Here is a 21,283-nt window from a genome sequence, read left to right on the forward strand (position 1 = left end):
TTTATAATATATCAAAAATATAAAATATATAGCACTCACTTTACTGGGGAGGTTGTCTGTCGGATAAACTCAAGACACCTCCAGACAGAGCCCCCCCCCCCCCCCCCGACCGGGTTCGCAGCAGAAAGTACAACTTCTGATCAAAATCTTTATTTTCATATAAACACACGGCACTCAACGCGTTTCGGGGGTGTCAAGACCAGCCCCCTTCTTCAGGAGTGATGAAGTATATACATAAATCAAAAGCCACTTATATTTCTCTCTATTCATGCCTCTGTAATAGGGTTCATTTGACATGTGTAACGGATGGCGGGGAATTGCCAAAAAATGGAAGTAATCACATGCGCTCCATGATGGAAAGTAAAGTGCACTTCCGGCCTAGGCGATTTGCAGGAATAGTAAATTGATGGGATTAAATAAAATTACCGTAGGTCCTAAACTGAAAAATGTGATCACCAAATTTTAAATACATATAATTATAATACATATAATTATAATAAAAAATACATGGAGGAGAATGCAACATCACATACCTCTTACATCTACTGACATCTCCTGTCCTGACATCTCCTGTCATGTAGACCTTCTCTTTCCTCTTCTCCTCCATTTGACCCAGACCGCCATGGCAAATTATTTCAGCCACATCTCGTTTCTACAGAGTTTGTAATACAGACATGTTAGATTTCTAAATTTTTTCATCATCCTCCCCATCCTGGTGTCCCCACAATAGCATCCTGCTGCCACTCCCAAATCTGTGCCCGTTGTGTTCCCCAATGTTCCAGGTACTATACTGCTGAAAAAATAGTGCCCCTGATAGACATAATTGGGGTCATTTATCAAACTGGTGTAAAGTAGAACTGGATTTCCAAAAGAGCTGTCAAAAATGAATGGTGGAACCCTGATTGGCTGCTATGGGCAACTAAGCCAGTTCCCTATAGTGTCCACAGCAGCTATAATGTCCCCTAGAGTGCCCCCAGTAATAATAACACTCTATATTGTGCTCCAGGCAATAATCCCTTTATAGTGTCCCCAAAAATAATATAATTGCCCCTACAGTGCCTCCCCAATAGCAACGCCCCAATAAAGTAATTTCCCCCACACTGCCCCCACATAGTAATTTCCCCCACACTGCCCCCATGAAGTAATTTCCCCCACACTGCCCCATATAGTAATTTGCCCACACATAGTAATTTCCCCCACACTGCCCCAACACAGTAGTTTCCCCCACACAGTAATTTTCCCCAAATAGTGGCGTACTAAGGGGGGGGGGGGGTCCGCCCTGGTTGCCGGCTCTCACGGGGGTGCCAGAAGCAATGATCGCTTCCATCAATACAGATGGAAGCGGTCATTGCTGGAGCGCAGGGAGCTGGGTCCTGTCACTCACCGCTCTGCTCCCTGTGCTCCTTCTCTCCTTCAGGCTGGTGGTGCACAGAATGGTGAAGCAGGAAGACTTCTCCCCGCTCCACCATTCAGCCTGCAGGCACAGATCGCGCTGCCGGCCTGTGTGGGCTGAGCCTGCAGCCTGGAAATCTACATAAGCTCTGCCTATACAGTGCTGCACATCAATCTGTGACTGCAGGAAAGAGATGACTGTGACATTTAGGAGCGGGACAAGGTGAGTAGTTGCTGTGGTTTTTTTTGTTTGCTTTTCTAATACAGAGGGGTCACATAGGGCTTTATTACTATAGAGGGGGCACAGAGGGCTTTATTAATATGGAGGGGGCACAGACATAGGACTTTATTATTATGGAGGGGCACAGAGGACTTTATTACTATGGAGGGGCACAGAGGGCATTACTACTATAGAGGGGGCACAAGGGCATTACTAATGTAAAGGGGGCACAATGGGCATTTCTACTATGGAGGGGGCACAGAGCTCATTACTAGCACAGTGGGCATTACTACAATGAAGGGGGCACAGAGGGCATTATTACTGTGAAGGAGGCACAGTGGGCATTATTACTGTGAAGGGGGCACAATGGGGATTTCTACTATAGAGGGCGCACAGAGCTCATTACTAGCACAGTGGGCATTACTACAATGAAGGGGGCACAGAGGGCATTATTACTGTGAAGGAGGCACAGTGGGCATTATTACTGTGAAGGGGGCACAATGGGGATTTCTACTATAGAGGGGGCACAGAGCTCATTACTAGCACAGTGGGTATTACTACGATTAAGGAGGCACAATGGGCATTATTACTGTGAAGGGGCACAATGGGTATTATTACTATGAAGGGGCACAGTGGGCATTATTACTGTGAAGGGGCACAGTGGCATTATTACTGTGAAGGGGGCATAATGGGGATTTTTACTATGGAGGAGGCACAGAGGTCATTACTAGCACAGTGGGCATTAATACTATTAAGGGGCACAATGGGCATTATTATTGTGAAGGGGCACAATGGGCATTATTACTGTGAAGGGGCACAATGGGTATTATTACTATGAAGGGGCACAGTGGGCATTATTACTGTGAAGGGGCACAGTGGCATTATTACTGTGAAGGGGGCATAATGGGGATTTTTACTATGGAGGAGGCACAGAGGTCATTACTAGCACAGTGGGCATTAATACTATTAAGGGGCACAATGGGCATTATTATTGTAAAGGGGCACAATAGGCATTATTACTGTGAAGGGGACACAATGGGGATTATTACTATAAAGGGGCACGATGGGGATTATTACTATAAAGGGGCACGATGGGGATTATTACTGTGAAGGGGCACAGCAGGGATTATTACTGTGAACGGGGCACAAAGAAGGAATTACAACTGTGAAAGGGGCACAGAGAGGGCATAAATACTGTGAGGGGGCACAATGTGGGCATAACTACTGTGAGGGGGGCACAATGTGGGCATAACTACTGTGAGAGGGCACAATGTGGGCATAACTACTATGATGGGGCACACATCTGTAAAAAAAACTACGGTGAAGTTTGTACAATGAGGGCAATACTACTGTTAGGGGGTACAATTTTTTTTAAGTATTGGGAGGTGCCAGAGAAAGGACCCGCCCCGGGTACCAAACACCCTATGCACGCTACTGCCCCCAAATAGTAATTTCCACCACACTGTCCCCACGTAGTAATTTCCCACACACTTCCCCCATATAGTAATTTCTCCCACATAGCAATTTCCCCCACACTGCCCCCACACAGTAGTTTCCCTCACACTGCCCCACATAGTCATTTCCTCCACACTGCCCCTACATAGTAATTTGCCCCCACACTGCCTCCACATAGTAATTTCCCCCACACTGCCCCCACACATTAAATTCTCCCACACTGCCTATACATAGTAATTTCCCCCACACTGCCCCCACACAGCAATTACCCCCACACTTCCCCCACACAGTAATTTCTCCCACACTGCCCCCACACAGTAATTCCCCCACACTGCCCCCACACAGTAACTTCCCCCACACAGTAATTTCCCCCACACTGCCCCCACACAGTAACTTCCCCCACACAGTAATTTCTCCCACACTGCCCCCACACAGTAATTTCCCCCACACTGCCCCCACACAGTAATTTCCCCCACACTGCCTATACATAGTAATTTCCCCCACACAGCAATTACCCCCACACAGTAATTTCTCCCCCACTGCCCCCACACTACCCCCACATAGTAATTTCCCACACACTGCCCCCACACAGCAATTACCCCTACACTGCCCCACATAGTAATTTCCCCCACACTGCCCCCACACAGCAATTACCCCCACACTGCCCCCACATAGTAATTTCCCCCACACTGCCCCCATACAGTAATTTCCCACACACTGCCCCCACACAGTAATTTCCCCCACACTGCCCCCACAAGTAATTTCTCCCACACTGCCCCCACACAGTAATTTGCCCCCACACTGCCCCATATAGTAATTTGCCCCCACACTGCCCCATAAAGTAATTTGCCCTCACACTGCCCCATATAGTAATTTGCCCCCACACTGCCCCATATAGTAATTTGCCCCCACACTGCCCCATATAGTAATTTTACCCCACATAGTAATTTCCCCCACACTGTCCCAACATAGTAGTTTCCCCTACACTGCCCCACATAGTAATTTGCCCCCAAATAGTAGTCCCTCCCATAATAATTTGGCCCCACACAGCCCCCCAGATAGTAATCCTTCCATAATAATTTTCCCTCACATAGTAATTTGCCCACATACAAAAGCCCCAATATTAGTAATTTCCACCCGATGTACTTGATGCCTCCTAATATGTCCTCATGTGTTTCCCCACCCTACATATCCTCCAAAGTAGGCACATGAAATAAAAAAGTAAAAAATGAAAGAAAAAAAAATTTAAAAGCTAAATACTGACCTATGTCCAGGGCCAGGCACTTGCTCGCAGAGGAAGGCGGGAGGAGGTAGGCGCGCACACGTCACAAGCGCGCGATTTCCCTACTGGGTCTCAGGGTCCGACAATACAAAAACAGTTTTTAAAGGGTTTTAATTGTGCAAAATTTGTGCAAAAACTTAAAAAAAAAAACACAATATAAATTGTACTGACCCATAGAGTAAAGTTATCAACTTAGGCTACTTTCACACTGGCGTTTCTGGGTCCGCTTTGAGATCCATTTCAGGGCTCTTACAAGCGGCCCAAAACGGACCAGTTCAGCCACAATGCATTCTGAATAGATAAGGATCCGTTCAGAATGCATCAATTTGGCTGCGTTTGGTCTCCGTTGCGCTTTTGAGGCGGACACTAAAACGCAGCTTGCAGCGTTTTGGTGTCTGCCTGACGATGCGGAGGAAAACGGATCCGTCCTGACTTACAATGTAAGTCAATGGGGACAGATCCGTTTTCACTGACACAATATGGTGCAATTGAAAACGGATCCGTTCCCCATTGACTTTCAATGTAAGTCAGGACTGATCTGTTTTGACTTAGACTTTTTTTAAATAATGCAAACGGATCCGTTCTGAATGCATACAAGCGTTTGCATTATCAGTGCGGATCCGTCTGTGCAGATACAAGACGGATCCGCACTTAACGCAGGTGTGAAAATAGCCTTACTTATGCCTCAAAGTGATTGTCACAAATTTTAAAACAGAAAAAAGACAATGGTGCTATTGATCTTTTTTTCCATTTCCAAGAAAGAGATAATAAAAGTTAAACAGTGAGTTATGTGTACCCCAAAATGGTGCATTCAAAACTACAATTGGTTTGACAAAAAAATAAAAAAGCTCTCATAAGGCTACAATGAAACATAAAAAAGCTCTTGGAATGCGACATGAAAAAAGACTTGGTCTCTAGGTGGAAAACAGGCAGGTCACTTTGTGGTTATTATAACAACTTTCATATGTTTTTGTTGGGTCCTGGGCTTCATAAATGTTTGGCCAGAGGTAAATGTGTCTTTTTGGCTTTAACTGTGTGGCAATGAGACTGCATATTTGCTTTAAAATTCTGTCCTGTTTTTCCAAAATAGAGAACCTCAACAGTACACATCATTAGATGTAGACCATGTGAATGGCCCAGGAATCACATAATCCAGTTGTGTGTGTGGGAGATCCGTGTCTGATGTCAGCAGAAACATAGGGTAGAAACCAGGAGTAGGTTGGCCATAGACCCTACAGGCAAAACTCTTGGTGGGGCGATGTGCAGGGGGCCACTCGAGCCCTCCTCATTCTATCAGGTATGTAACAATCTGATGTTCTCAACATTAATTCATGATGGGAGCATCAGATATGTATGTATCCAGCTGGGTACCACAGATGCCCTCCTAAAATTGAACTGTATTACCATTATCAGAAGGGTGATACAGTTGAATACTGTGGTGGACACAGGAGCTCATGGCTTCCTGCCCCTCCTTTCATCCTGCCCGTGGCCTTCATTGCATATGGAACGGCTAGGCCCGCATACTTTTGTTGCTCATACCCTCTGTCAATTTGGATGAGCCACTCTTAGTTTTTTTCCAGCGCTACTTAGCCAGTCTGTCCCTGGTAGAAATTCTCCCCCACCAGCTACATGACCATTAAAAGATGCAGTAATCACTGCCCACAAATCTACTAGTCCACCCTTGTGTAATGTTGGCACAGTTGGACCCTGGAGATGGAACTTCTTCAGCACCAGTAATGATCTGGTCATGTCCACAAGTCTTTCTGAAGCAGAAGGAACAGGGATGTCCATCTTTCTCATAGCACAAAAATGGACAATGTATGGATAGGTGCCATTACACTCGATGCTCGTGACACTGGAAACTTAGGACAGGTATTAGTGCTTTGACATTGCCCATCTGATGTATCGCTCTTCCAAAGCTCATGTAACACCCTCAAGGCTTACACTTCCCATGTTCCTATTGTCTAACAGACTTTTTTATATAAACGTGGTAGACACATTTTTGCCACATTTGCTGTTAGTTTTATTAAATAAAGTGCACATTTACAAAACAAAGCTGAAATGCAATGCCATAACTGCTTTCATGTAAAGAAGCACATAGGAATCAACACACATCCATTATCGATTAACATTTTATCTCCCAGTCACTATACATGTTTTGCAAAATTCCCTGACAGAGGGGTTAGCATTTCTGAAAGACCCCTTGACAAGGAAGAAGTTAACACTTGTGTTATATCTGTACAAGGATTTAAAGTGCTGTATACATATGCAGATTAAAGTGTTCTTGGTTCAAATACATTTCTAAGGTGTCCCTACAGAGGCAGCTATTTGAATCAATGTTTAGAAGAACAATCTTATGAATGATCAGGAACAAGTGACGTTATTAAAGTGGTTATCTGGTTTCTAAAAAACATAAATAAAAAGATTACTACTGGCTCCCATGCCTGAGCAGTAATGTGTTGGGGTTGCTGAGGCCATGTGAGTGGTCAGGTGCTGGACTTTGTGACCAGGAGACCGCTGAATCAGCTGTGCTGGATTGATGGTGGATTGAAGACACAATATAGTTTTTGTTTTGTTTTTTTATAGCATACGTAAAAAAAAAATTAGAAACCAGATAACCCCTTTAAGGTTCATCAAGGCAGCCATTCTATGCATTCTACTTGTGTCTTCTTACCAGAGAACACTTTAACCAGACATTTAAGTAGAATGCAACTGCAAAGCGAAAGACAAAAATTATTATATACACATATCATAATTGTATACTGCGGTCTGTATAGTTTATATTGTAGGCATATAAAAATTTCCTAGTTGCTCCTTAGCCAAAGATTAAAAACAGATGTCTTCTTACTAAGGAAGCATGCGGACTGCCATATTAAAGGGGTTGTGCCATAAACTACTGTTCACCAATTACTCTTGGGCCTCATGCACACAACCGTTCCGTTTTTTGCGGTCCGCAAAACACGGAAGCAGCCCGTGTGCCTTCTGCAATTTGCGGAAAGGAACGGGCAGCCCATTGTAGAAATGCCTATTCTTGTCCGCAAAACGGACAAGAATAGGACATGTTATTTTTTTTTTGCGGGGCTACATAACGGAGCAACGGATGCGGGCAGCACACGGAGTGCTGTCCGCATCTTTTGCGGCCCCATTGAAGTGAATGGGTCCGTACTCAAGCCGCAAAAACTGTGGCTCGGAAGCAGACCAGAACATTGGTCGTGTGCACGAGGCCTTCGTCTCATCCCTCATAGAAGTTTACCTCATTTGAAGTTTTCTCTTATCCTCCATGCTTGAATCCTACTTTCTGGTTTGTCATCTGTCTGCTGTTCCATCATGCTTTAGGTTAGTGAGATGTGTCCTGACATCAGCAGGACAAGTGACACTACCCCCCCCCACACACCTCCTTGTTTTTATCAATGACACATCCAACATCCTACATTTCAAGGCTTCGATGCAGGACATAAACTACAGTAACTGGATATTAAAACAGATTTGCCACAGGGTGCAATGGTAGGCTAATAACTTTAGAATAAGGCAGTTTTGATAAACAGTGGGTCCTAAGGCACCTCCATATGTCTGTGATTTCATAGGTTGGCTTATGGAGGTTCCTTCTATTGGAAAAATTAGTGGCGTGGTCCATCAGATCCTTAGAAGTATTGCTTCTAAGAGAGAATCTCTCTCTTATGGAATTGCATAGATCACTATATGGCATCCATGGTTCAAATCAACTCTGCACCTCAATTTTGTCTAGACTTTTGTGGATTTTGCTGCAAAAATTTACATCTAGTGGTTTTATTGTCACGTTCGACAAAGATACATGAATTAGTGGGAAAAAAGACATCTGAAAGAAAGACAAATAAACTTTTTGGTAGGTGGTCTGGAGATTTACCATTTATAATACGCCCACCACTCCATGTCTACCCTGTCTTACTCACAGTAAGTCTGGGCCATTGAGTCCTTACAGTGTCTATGTGCCAGCCTACAGTCTCCTTTCATGGCTTTGCCAAATTAGCTACAGTATGTGAAAGGTAGATGGAGTTTGTTCTTTGATGCTTAGGAGCAACTGCAATCTAGTCTGTGAAGAATGGTTTCATATCTTCTTCATGTCTCATTTTTTCCAATCAGTGTCAAACAATTTATTAAGCCCCACCAAAAGCTGCATATTTTGTCACATAGATTTTAAAACCTAATTTTATTGTTTCTATTGAGTATTAGGAAGCAATTTATTAAATGTATAAATAAAATTCATTTTGAAATTGAATCCACATTGCAAAAATCAATAGGTATCAATTGAGATTGCAGAATAATAGCCTTTGAGCAACCTACCAAAACAACCACAATGACAACACGTATGCTTTATGTAGAGATAAGGAATCACAATGTGCCTGAGCTTATAGATCTGAGGAATACAATAGCAGCAATCATGAATCAGAAAATACATTTAAATTGCTGGCTACTGGTATCATGCCCAGGCATCCAGTGTATGATCCATGTGATTGTATGCTTTCAAAACCTGATGGTCCAACTCTTTCAGAGAAGTCCAAACCAATGTGAGGGTCTTCAGGTCTCCAGTAAAGCAACAAGAAGGTAGTCAACCAGTTAATATTAAAAGAGAGCACTTTTTCTCCTCTGCTCACTAATCCAGCTGCCTGGACTTACATCCATTTGAAGCATTTTCATCACCCACTTGTCTTTGCGAGCACCATCAATAAATTCATCAAGAGACAACTGGCCTGCAAAGAAAGTCATAAAAATCACATATGTTGATAAGTTATTAAAAGAAACAAAAGCTATACTAGAAGATGAATTGATTTTTTTTTTCAACTGTTCAAACTAAAACTAAAGGATGTAATATAAAAACATATATAATAAAAAGACTATACTGTATATCTGTATGCATACAAAAAAAGTATCTAGACAGCAGTAGGCTTCTATTGTGCAGATATATGCCAAAGTGTGTCTTGCAATCACAGTTCTGACTATTCACCTGTTAGAGGGCCATAATTAAAAAAGTGTGAAGAGTATAATGTAGTCACTGATGACCACCATTAAAACTTAGCCTTTATTAGAAAATATATATAAATACCAGTATAGTATAGTACAGGCAAATTAGGGCAATGGGAAGGGAAAAGAAAAGTCTGGTCCCTAGTATTTCCCTATGCTCTCTGCCCTGCCTAAAACAGAATGGCCGCCCCGATAGGGGCGATCCCTTGCCAGGAACCTCCTGTATTCCCTAGGATGGGCCTGACAAAAGGATTCCACCACTGTTTATCCAAAAAGAATAGTGACGTTACCAAAAATAAAAACAAAGGCCCATAGGGTCCACATATGTAAATATCCTGTATTAAATAATGTAAAGGATCCGATGTGTCACTCCAAACGCGTTTGCCCTATTAAAAATAATAGCTCATCAGGGGACAATGTTAACTGAAAAGGTTCTCTTTTTCAGATGGACCTGGTATATACAGTGGGATCCTAAAGTTTGGGCAACCTTGTTAATCGTCATGATTTTCCTCTATAAATCGTTGGTTGTTACGATAAAAAATGTCAGTTAAATATATCATATAGGAGACACACACAGTGATATTTGAGAAGTGAAATGAAGTTTATTGGATTTACAGAAACTGTGCTATAATTGTTTAAACAAAATTAGGCAGGTGCATAAATTTAGGCACAGTTGTCATTTTATTGATTTCAAAACCTTTAGATCTAATTATTGGAACTCAAATTGGCTTGGTAAGCTCAGTGACCCCTGACCTACATACACAGGTGAATCCAATTATGAGAAAGAGTATTTAAGGGTGTCAATTGTAAGTTTCCCTCCTCTTTTAATTTTCTTTGAAGAGTAGCAACATGGGGGTCTCAAAACAACTCTCAAATGACCTGAAGACAAAGATTGTTCACCATCATGGTTTAGGGGAAGGATCCAGAAAGCTGTCTCAGAGATTTCAGCTGTCTATTTCCACAGTTAGGAGCATATTGAGGAAATGGAAGACCACAGGCTCAGTTCAAGTTAAGGCTCGAAGTGGCAGACCAAGAAAGAAAAATCTCGGATAGACAGAAGCGACGAATTGTGAGAACAGTCAAAGTCAACCCACAGACCAGCACCAAAGACCTACAACATAATTTTGCTGCAGATGGAGTCACTGTGCATCGTTCAACAATTCGGCGCACTTTACACAAGGAGATGCTGCTCTGCCCACAGCACAAAAAGTGTCGCTTGAGGTGGGCTAAAGCCATAACAAGGCCAGTGCAGGGACTGGGAATCTTGTCAAAGTTGAGGGACGCATGGATTCCACTCAGTATCAGCAGATTCTGGAGACCAATGTCCAGGAATCAGTAACAAAGCTGAAGCTGCGCCGGGGAGGATCTTTCAACAAGACAGCGACCCTAAACACTGCTCAAAATTCACTAAGGCATTTATGCAGAGGAACAAGTACAACGTTCTGGAATCGCCATCTCAGTCCCCAGACCTGAATATAATTGAAAATCTGTGGTGTGACTTAAAGAGAGCTGTCCATGCTCGGAAGCCATCAAACCTGAATGAACTAAAGATGTTTTGTAAAGAGGAATGGTCCAAAATACCTTCAACCAGAATCCAGACTCTCATTGGAACCTACAGGAAGCGTTTAGAGGCGGTAATTTCTGCAAAAGGAGGATCTACTAAATATTGATTTCATTTCTTTTTTGTGGTGCCCAAATTTATGCACCTGCCTAATTTTGTTTAAACAATTATAGCACACTTTCTGTAAATCCAATAAACTTCATTTCATTTCTCAAATATCACTGTGTGTGTCTCCTATATGATATATTTAACTGACATTTTTTATCGTAAAAACAAACGATTTATACAGGAAAATCATGACGATTAACTAGGTTGCCCAAACTTTCGCATCCCACTGTAGGTGGAGATAACACTGTAATATTCAAAAGATATAATATGTCACAAAATATTCAGATGCAACTATCCAGATGCCTCTTATATTCAATACTGCACAACGTGATATCATTTGATGAGACATCACGGCTCAGAACAGAGAAGTACTCTTATGTGGATCAAATCCTATTACACTATAATAATATGGCCCAGTTAGTCCCTGTATATCATAAAAAGGGGCAGTTAATTTATATATCATGCATATATCATAAGACACATGATGTGACTTTGCTAAACAAATAATAGCAGAAGTCCCCAAATACTTGCGTGACCGCTAGATAAGAGGTGAGGTGCTGCTATGGGGACGATAGTAGAAGGACGCCATCAGGTAACGGCCGGGCCTTGCTGAGTTCCTCCACTCTTGTAATCTACCTGGAATATTTATAATACTCTACACTAGTAACAACTAAACCTTTGTACATTTGGAGTGACATATATGTGGACCCTACTGTATATGGTCCTTTATTTTTATTTTTGGTAATGTCACTATTCTTTTTGGATAAACAGTGGTGGCCTCTATCCTTTTGTCAGGGCCATCCTAGGGAATACAGGAGGTTCCTGACACAGGATCACAACTATCGGGGCGGCCATTCCGTTTTAGGCTGGGCATAGAGCATAGGGAAATACTAGAGACCAGACTTTTCTTTTCCCTACCCATTGCCCTAATTTGCCTATACTATACTAGACGGCACTTTTGGTATTTTTGACATATCTGGACACATTTTTTGCTCAATATCAGAAAAAAACTAAACATTGAATCTTATCTGTTCTATATTGAATGTCAGCAGGATACAGATCAAACCCTCTCTAGCAAGGTAGGTTGTACTCTTTGGAGTCCAAGCTCAATCATATAAACAACGTTAATACAAGGTACTTACTAATTTATTGTGATTGTCCATATTGCTTGATTAATTTTTCAGTCGCATTATACACTGCCAGGAGTTATCCAGGGGTTATGATCACCTTGCTTCCAGCAGTGGTGCCCGTGCTTGCACACTATAGGAAAAGGCGTCGGCAGGTGTGCACCTAGCCTTTCTGCTGCCTAAGGTGAAAACAGAAACAGCGCCCCTCTTCCCCAATGCCAATTTATTAACCTTACCCCTTCCCTTCAGCCCATGGCCCTTCGGCTACCCCTCTTTTGCCCCTACCCGGTGCTGCCTGAGGCGATTGCCTCACCTGGCCTTATTGGTGGTGCACCCCTTAGCGTCGGCCACCTTGTATCTGCACTGCAATGGTGGTCATAATCCCTGGAAACGAGCAATGTATAATGTGATGGAAAAATGGATGAAGCCAGCAAAGGAGGCAATATGGAAAATCATAATACATTAGTAAGTGCCTTGTAGTAATTTTGCTTACATGATAAATGCAATTTTCTTAAGTGAGACAACCCCTTTAAGATATCCTATTTTTATCATAGAAAGTAGACATAGTATTAGTATGTGTTTGGATCAATCTGAACAAAAAATGTTCACTGCCTTTTGGTAGCCACTACAGGGAGATCAAAGTGATCAAACTAAAATAAAATGCTAATTGTGACATAACATGATTTTTTTCTGTAATATTAAGTAACTTCTGTAATATCTAGTAAATATCTAGTCACAAACAGGGCAAATAATATATTCATCATAAGCCCTATAAGAATGAAAAAAAAGTTGCTGTGAAATTACATTACATTGATGCTGCTCCAGCTGATAATTGGCAAGTGATGTAATATAAAGATAATGTATGCTATTTCTAATAATCTAGGGTTGTATCAGCAACTTACCATCTCCATTCTCATCCACCAGCAGGAATATCCTATCCACCACTTCTTCTGGGGACAACAATGGAGACCGATCTTCTTGACCCTGGCGACAAACTTTCTTCAAGTTGTATATGGACTGTAAAATATGAAAATTTTTAATATATAATAGGAGGAAAAATCTTTAAATATGAGTGTAAAAATCAGAACTAGTGATGGACAAACATCGGCCGGGACGATTCGTGAACGCGTGTTCGCCATCAAATGTTCGCAAACCGCGTGTTTGCATCGCGCCCATTGACTTTAATAGCAGACGAACCTGAAAAACCTTCAGGTCATTTTTGCAGCCACCAAATAAAAACTATGAGTGCATAAATAGTCCCACAACATGGACAGAGATACACCAGAGGGGGATCATTGGCAAAAATTCCCACCAAAAATATGTATTTTAATCAGGGGCCATTTTTATGCGTCTTAGTGGGAAACTCTCAAAAATGTGCCCTGCTAGAGCCTAGATATTTTTTATTTCCTATCGGTTTGATGTATACAAATGTGCAGCACTCCACGTTTTTGTATCCTGCATTAAAAAAAATGGATACGTTAACGTAAATTTTTTTTCTACCATGGAACTGTACGCCACTGTACGGCATCAGTCTGAGGCATCTGTTAACGCATACATTTTTGGTATGCATTAAATGGATGGCAAAAATAGGATGTGAACCCAGCCATAGTGTCAGAATAAGCACCAGTACACAGCGGAGCAGGGTGGCGGAGAGGACGCCATGTACCGCCAGAACAGGTGGTCAGGGAGGAGGACTGTGCTTCCCAAGGACCATTTTCTACTGGGAAATATAGGGCACAGTATAATACACTAGAATCTATAAAATATAAAGATATTAGCCCTACCCCCGAATAATAATACAATTAGATGGTCATTTATTATATAGAAATACGTCTATGTTTGGCGTATTTCTGACACAGATTGTGGCGCAAAAGTCCTTAGCACCGCAATCTGCATATTTTTCCCCCTCACGTCATGTCAAAAAAGGATGGGCGTGGGCAGGGAAAGGGATACAGTTATGGCCATTCAGTTATTGGATACCACCACCATACATTGACCGGACAACACCTCTGTACAGTGACCGGATAACACTGCCATACCGTGACCGGATAAAAGGGTATAAGAGAGCACAGTACAGGGAATGACTAGGGGCACTGCACAGGGTGAAGAAGGTCCTTATGGTGAATGCGGTTCATACGCCACCATAATAAGAGGCATAGGAGTGAGACAGGGGTGTGATTATGTGGCTAGAGATAAAAAATGTAACTGTCAGCCAGTACAGGCCCCAAAAATTAGGCAATAGGCATTCACCTGACAGCAAAGATCTTTGGATTCTGTGGCTTGAGGTACATTAGGCGGTCACGGGATAAAAATGTAACTGTCGCCCAGTACAGGCCCCAAAAATTTGCCAATACGCATTCACCTGACAGCAAAGATCTTTGGATTCTGTTGCTGGAGGTACATTAGGCGGTCACAGGATAAATATGTAACTGTCGGCCAGTACAGGCCACAAAAATTAGCGAATAGGCATTCACCTGACAGCAAAGAACTGTCACGGCTGAGGATGGGGAAAATCCTCAGCCGTGCGATGCCAGATGATGTTAGACTGCTCGGCCAGGAAAACAGGATTAGGGAGCAGGTCACCTCGTGTTGCGTCCCTAATGCTGACCCTGTCTCCTACCTGCATGGGCCGACCTTGATGGTAGGAGGACCCATGCGCAGGAACCTCGGAGCCCTGACTTACCCTCCATCCGGTCCCTGGGCTAGGAGTCAGGGTAAGACAACCCACTCCTCCTAGGAACGGAGGAGCAGGAGTCTCAATGGCCAAGCTGCTGGGAAAAGGGGAACACATACAGCTTTACGGGTATGGCAGGCGAACTAGTAGTTCCACCAACCTGCCACAGCCTTGCTGACTGGATCCCTATGCAAACAGGAATCCAGAACCGTAAGCTGCACTAAATCACAAGGAAGGTCCCAACAGAACATCACATACAACATCACACACAAGAAGACATAAACATAATGACAATATCCTTATGACCACAGGGGTGGCTCTCACTGGCAGGTAGAATAGACAGGAGGCTGCTCCAGCCAAGCATGACTGAAGCAACCCTCAGACCTGAACTAACAGTGAGGCTTTATAGGCCAAGAAGCCACACCCCACAGTCAGACACACCCAGTGACACAAAACACACACTGGGAAGGGAGTTAACCCTTCCAGCACCAGAGAAGGGAAAAACACCACTCAAAAGGGAAGTGCACACAAAACATAAAACACAGTGTACACCATACACACACACCTAACATAAAGGAAGTCAGGTGAGACCGCATGCCAAAGCAGCAAGCTGCCTAGCACCGCTCAGGCTGCTCTGCTGACAATAACAGAACACAACTAGTTGCCCGCGGCAACCACAAGTGAGGCTACACACAGCGACCCTCACCTGTGGTTGAACACACAAACTAAACTGCAGGCAACCGCATGTGGTAAGGAGTCACGGACATAGCCATGGCCGTGACAAGAACTTTGGATTCTGTGGCTGGAGGTGCATTTGGCGGTCACATGATAAATGTGTGAAGTAAAAAGGAAAGAGCATCCCTCGGCGCAAGGAACCAAATCATTATTATGATGCAATAATTTTTCACCTGATGAAGGGGACACTTTCCCCAAAACGTGTTGTGTGTTTGCAATAAATACTTTTTGAAGATACATCATCCACCATTGGTTGGTTCCTTGCGCCGAGGGATGCTCTTTCCTTTTTACTTCATTCCAATCCTCCGTGTGGGCCTAGGCACGCCTATCCGAGGACACCTGCATCCGTGGCTGCATACCTACCTTTACATTGGGGATTAAACTTATCTCCGACACGTCTAAATTAGTGTTATGCCTATTATTGCACAACCCTAAAATGTGAGCCTCCTAAATTGGAGTATATTTCATATTTCCAAACGTTTTTACCCTATGGTGCGCCCTGTTTTTCTGTTTATACAGTAAACAACTTGCCTTTACACGTCACATGATAAATATATAACTGTCGGCCACTGCAGGAGCCAAAAATTAGGCATTTACCTAACATAAAAGGTAATTTATGCTGCTGTGTATACATAAGGCAAGGATATGTGTATACATGGTGGCGGATATGTGTGGGCTGGCATGAGGAAATTCAATTACATGTGGTCATCACAGTTGTTGAATTCCTCTGAGATTCATGCCTCATTCATTTAAAAAAATGTGAGGTAATCCACACTGTTGTGAGCTAGACGAGTGCACTTATCGGTCATGATCCCCCCTGCTGCGCTGAATGTCCTTTCGGACAGGACACTCGATGAGGGGCAAGCCAAGAGTTCCATGGCAAATTGTGCCAGCTCTGGCCACAGGTTAAGCCTGATCACACCCAGTAGTCAAGGGGTTCCTCGCTTATCAGAGTATCCACATCTGCTGATGTAGCCGGACATCTGTCAGTCTAGGTATTCCCTGAGGCTGGATCCAGAGGACAGCTGTCAATAGGTTGGCTGCAAGAATGATCTCATATCCGAAATGACTAACACATCTTCAAACCGCTCTCTTTGCAGGCGTGGTAGGACTGGTACCTGTACCTGTTTCGCTGTGGGTGGAAATTCCTCTGCCAGTGCCCGCAACAGCAGAATGCAGCATCTCTCACAGCAAGGCCTGGAAATGCTGCATTCTTACAGCCCTCTGTGATGCTGGTAACATGTCTGCCTTTTTGTGTTTGTATTGGGGGTCTAAGTATGTTGCCACCCAGTACAGTTCCTTGACCTTTATGCTTTTTATATGGCAGTCCTTCTTCAAAAACTGGTGCATGAAGGCCTCCATTTGCATTAAATTGGAAGCCATGGAGCACCCTGGCTCCTGCTCATCGCCCAGGAGAATGTCATCCTCGGTCTCCTCCCCCATCCACGGATCCGCAAAAAGTTTAAAGGCTGCTCTTCTTGTTCCTCCTCCTCCTCCCCCCAGCCACCATGCTCCTCTTCAGACTCTTGCTGACTTGTCTGAGATGGAGTAGCCCCCCTGGGAATTCATTCAGAATGCGACTTCCTCATCTTCCAGCTCCTGCTCCTCGACGGCTTGATCAATGACACTACGCAATGCAAGGCTCCAGAAAGAAGGCGTAATGTACTATGTCACTGATGGCACCCTGGCTGTGACTGACCAGTTTGGTGATTTCATCAAATGGCCGCAGAAGTCTGCATGCATCGCGTATGAGCAGCCACTGGCGCGGTGGGAAAACCCAAGCTCCCCAGAACCTGTCCTGCCGCAAAGTTCATACAGGTAGTCGTTAACGCCACGTTTCTGCTGGAGCAGCCTATCAAGCATATACAAGGTGGAGTTCCAGCGCATTGGGCAGTCACAAATCAGACGTCTGATAGGCAAGTGGTGTTGCCGCTGAACGTCAGCAAGGCAAGCCATGGCCGTGTAAGATCTTCTAAAATAGCCAGAGTTTTTCCTGGCCTGCCGCAAGACGTCCTGGACCCTGGGGTATTTGGCAATGAATCTCATGCACGGTGCTGTGTCATTTTGCCCTGTTTCAGCAGATTGGCACCGTTGTCGCACACCACTTTACCAACTGTCAAATTCAGTGGGGTTAGCCACTGATCGGCCTGTGACAGCAGAGCGGTAAGGAGTTCAGGACCGGTGTGGATCTTTGCTTCCAGGCACAACAGCCGCAGCACAGCATGGCAACATCTCACCTGGCACGTCGAAATTTGTCAGCCATTGGGCAAGAGGGTTATCCTGCGTCATCAACTTTTTGCGTTCGAACATTTGGTCCATGGAAACCTGCCTTTTGACAGATGAATGCAACAATGGCATGGCGGAAAGTGGAGTGGAGGACAAATTGGAGGAGAGAGGAGAAGGAGAAGAGGCAGGACGTGGAGCACCAGAAGTGTGGCTTTGTGGGTTCTGACGGTGTTGCTCCGACAGGGCTCGGTGATGAGAGGCCAGGTGCCTTCTTAAGGCAGTCGTCCCTAGGTGAGTGTTGGGCTTACCGCAACTTATGCGTTGACAGCACAGGCTGCAGATGGCAACACTATTATCAGCAGCTGACACTGCGGAGCCATGTGCCCACGTCCTGGGAGCGCAAGATGTGACCATGCATGGTGGATGGCTCGCTCCAGTACATTTGCAGTCTGCTTTTTGCCTCCTGTGCACTGCGAGTTCTGCCTGCTTCTCCTTCTTTTCCTCCCTATCTGCTGCTCTGTCTCTCCCACTGAAATCCCCTCCTCTTCCTCTCTTGTGGGCACCCATGTGACGTCCATTGACACGTCATCATCATTACCTTCACCACCACTGACATTAGAGATCTTGGAGTAGGCAGCAACAGCGGAGACCACCCTCCTTGGGCTGATCTGGGTACTGTCGTCAGACCGCTGGGTGGCGCATCGGTAAGATCTGGGAATGGATGGAAAAATAATTCCTCTGACTCGAGTGGAGGGGCTATGGTGGTGGTGTGGTTTGGGGGTGCACACAGCAGAGAGTGAGGAGGGTGCAGGTACAGAGGATAAGGAGGGTGCAGAAGCGGAAGGCTCAGTGAGCCACTCAACCAACTCTGGTGCACGCTTTGAAGTTATCGCACGGGCCTTCTCCAACTTCACACTCAGGTTTTGGCCTGGTGCATCTGCCCGACCCCTAACATCCCTGCGGAACGGTCTGCCTCTTTCTCTGCCTGTCATTTACTAAATGACCCCCTGCCTAGGTCCGAAGAGAAGAGCAGTATTTGTGGAAGAAGGTATATCACAACCCTCAATCAGTATTTGGTGCAAGAAGGTATATGGCACCCCTCAATCAGTATTTGCCAGAAACAGGTATATAGCACCCCTCAATCAGTATTTAGCGGAAACAGGTATATGGCACCCCTCAATCAGTATTTTATGGAAGCAGGTGTATCGCAGCCCTCGATCAGTATTTGGTGGAAGAAGGTATATGGCACCCCTCAATCAGTATTTTGTGGAAGCAGGTGTATTGTAGCGCTCAATAAGTAGGAAGAAGGTATGGTACCCCTCAATCAGTATTTGGCGGAAACAGGTATCGGGCACCCCTCAATCAGTATTTTGTGGAAGCAGGTGTATTGCAGCCATCAATCAATATTTGGTGGAAGAAGGTATATAGCAATAGCACCCCTCAATAAGTATTTTGTGGAAGAAGGTATATGGCACCCCTCAATCAGTATTTGGTGGGAACAGGTATATAGCACCCCTCAATCAGTAATTGGCGGAAACGGGTATATAGCACCCTTCAAGCAGTATTTGGCAGAAACAGATATATAGCACCCCTCAATCAAGATTTTGTGGAAGAAGGTATATCGCAGGCCTCAAAGCAGTTTTTTGGGGGGCAACAGGTATATCACACCCATTGCAATTAGTTACTCCAATAGCGCTTGTCCCTCTATCTAGCTGCGGTATCGCAGCAGAACCGCACACAACTGTTGCACAATACAAATATACTATAATATAATTTCTATGTTAGAAAGTATATTATAAGTATATCACACCTATCGATAACACACCTATAGCAGTCCTTAAAAGGACTTTTGTGGCCCTATTAGCTAGCGTTTGGTGTCCCTAACTGTCCCTGCTCCAAAATGCAACCTCTCCCTACACTGGCAAAACACATAATGTAAAATTGCTGCCAGATCGGGTTGTGTTAAAAGGTTGGGGGTGTGTCTTTTCACTGAAACGTCTCAATTGGCTGTCCTGTTCCACCTGATGGATGTGTTATGGGTCAAAGTTCGGCGGTATGCAAAAAAAAAAAATGAATGCGAATATTGCCATATGTTTGCATGTTTGGCAAATTGTTCACAGCGAAGCGACCGCCAGGCAAACCGCAAGGCAATTTCTAATCAGAGCATCACATAAGTCCATTTCCACACTTGTGTATTTGGTAAGTATTTTGCATCAGGAGCAGAACCAACAGAGAGAAAGTATAAGAATTATAATAGAAAGATTTACACTTATTCCATATTTTGGACCCCCTCCTGGTTTTGGCTTACAAGTAACTACTGATGCAAAATACTGACCAAATAATGGTAAACTAGAAAGCTAAAAAGTCCAGCAGAAACATGCATATTGTATTTGCTAGTCTTTATTGTCGGGAGGGAGATTATCAAAATCACATAAACTGCACAAAAACAAATTGCAGCACAGCAAGTTAGCTCACCTTCAAAGGGAAGAGAACTCTTGTTATAGCAACACCAATTGGTGGTAGCTACCCTATATATCAATGTCCAAAACTTTAATGAGCCTTGCATATTAGCCAAACCAGAGTCCCTGCCTAAAGGAAAAGCCACCCATCTGTAAACCACTGTTTTGGTGCTCTTGCCCAGGGTCATACACAGATCTTATAGAGCCCCATAGAAAAAACTTAATATGCACACTTCTTCAGTATGCGTGCATCAAACACTCTCAGGTAGCGTGGGACACAAAATGTGACTTCCCAGATTTCTGATGAATTTATGAAATATTTTATATTGTGGAAGAAAAGTTTAATAAAAAATAAAATAAAAAAAATCATAAAAAGTTACACTTTGCCTCACCTACTTTATCTGAATTCTATGTTGAAAAAGTGGAACAGGTGCTTTAGAAATATGGTGCTTGTTCTGAACACTATATTTTACAATGTATTTATACCAGACAACTGATATAAATACATTGATAGATCTCACTCCCTACAGCTCTAAATTGCTGCTTCCCTTCAGTTTATTATAAAATTGGTTGCTTGCAGCCACCACTAGGGGGAGCTCAGTGCATAGGAATTTCTACACATATCTTTGACATCAATGTAGGCTGTAAATAATGTCTTTGCTCTGAGCTCCCCATAGGAAATGCAGTGAATCTATCTCAGGAACAGGTTAAGCAGTTCAATGTTGACCCCCATCAGCACAATAGCAGTTGCACGGTCTGCCTCTACAGTAGGTCCCCCACTGCTCTCGGCCCTAATCAGCAGAGATCAAGGTACTGGTTGACTGGGTGAGAGGTCTTTGGTGTAGCTGTTGGGGCACCGCTTCTCCTTGTGGAGACTGCCTGCTCTTGAAGGGAGTCTTACGGACTAGGCAATGCATACTGAGAGAAATTGTAAAGCCTTCAGCCCTGAGTCTGTGCTGCAGAAGGGGTTAAAGGAGTTGTCTCACTTCAGTAAGTGGCATTTATTATGTAGAAGGAGCTAATACAAGTTACTTACTAATGTATTG

The 21,283-nt window shown here is 43.9% G+C and overlaps 1 protein-coding gene across 1 annotated transcript in view; it reads right to left on the reverse strand.

Moving 5' to 3' along the window:
- Nucleotides 1-7,474: 7,474 nt before the first annotated feature.
- GUCA1B (guanylate cyclase activator 1B) overlaps nt 7,475-21,283 on the reverse strand; it is a 31,712-nt gene continuing 17,903 nt past the window's right edge. Inside the window, exons 3-4 of the mRNA XM_044286908.1 lie at nt 13,046-13,160; nt 7,475-9,076 (exon numbers count right to left, since the gene is read on the reverse strand). Of these exons, the coding sequence (XP_044142843.1) occupies nt 8,949-9,076; nt 13,046-13,160 (243 nt within the window). The 3' untranslated portion in view covers nt 7,475-8,948. The remainder of the gene's footprint in view (nt 9,077-13,045; nt 13,161-21,283) is intronic.

Source organism: Bufo gargarizans, chromosome 3 (assembly GCF_014858855.1).
Source record: "Bufo gargarizans isolate SCDJY-AF-19 chromosome 3, ASM1485885v1, whole genome shotgun sequence".
NCBI lineage: Eukaryota > Metazoa > Chordata > Amphibia > Anura > Bufonidae > Bufo > Bufo gargarizans.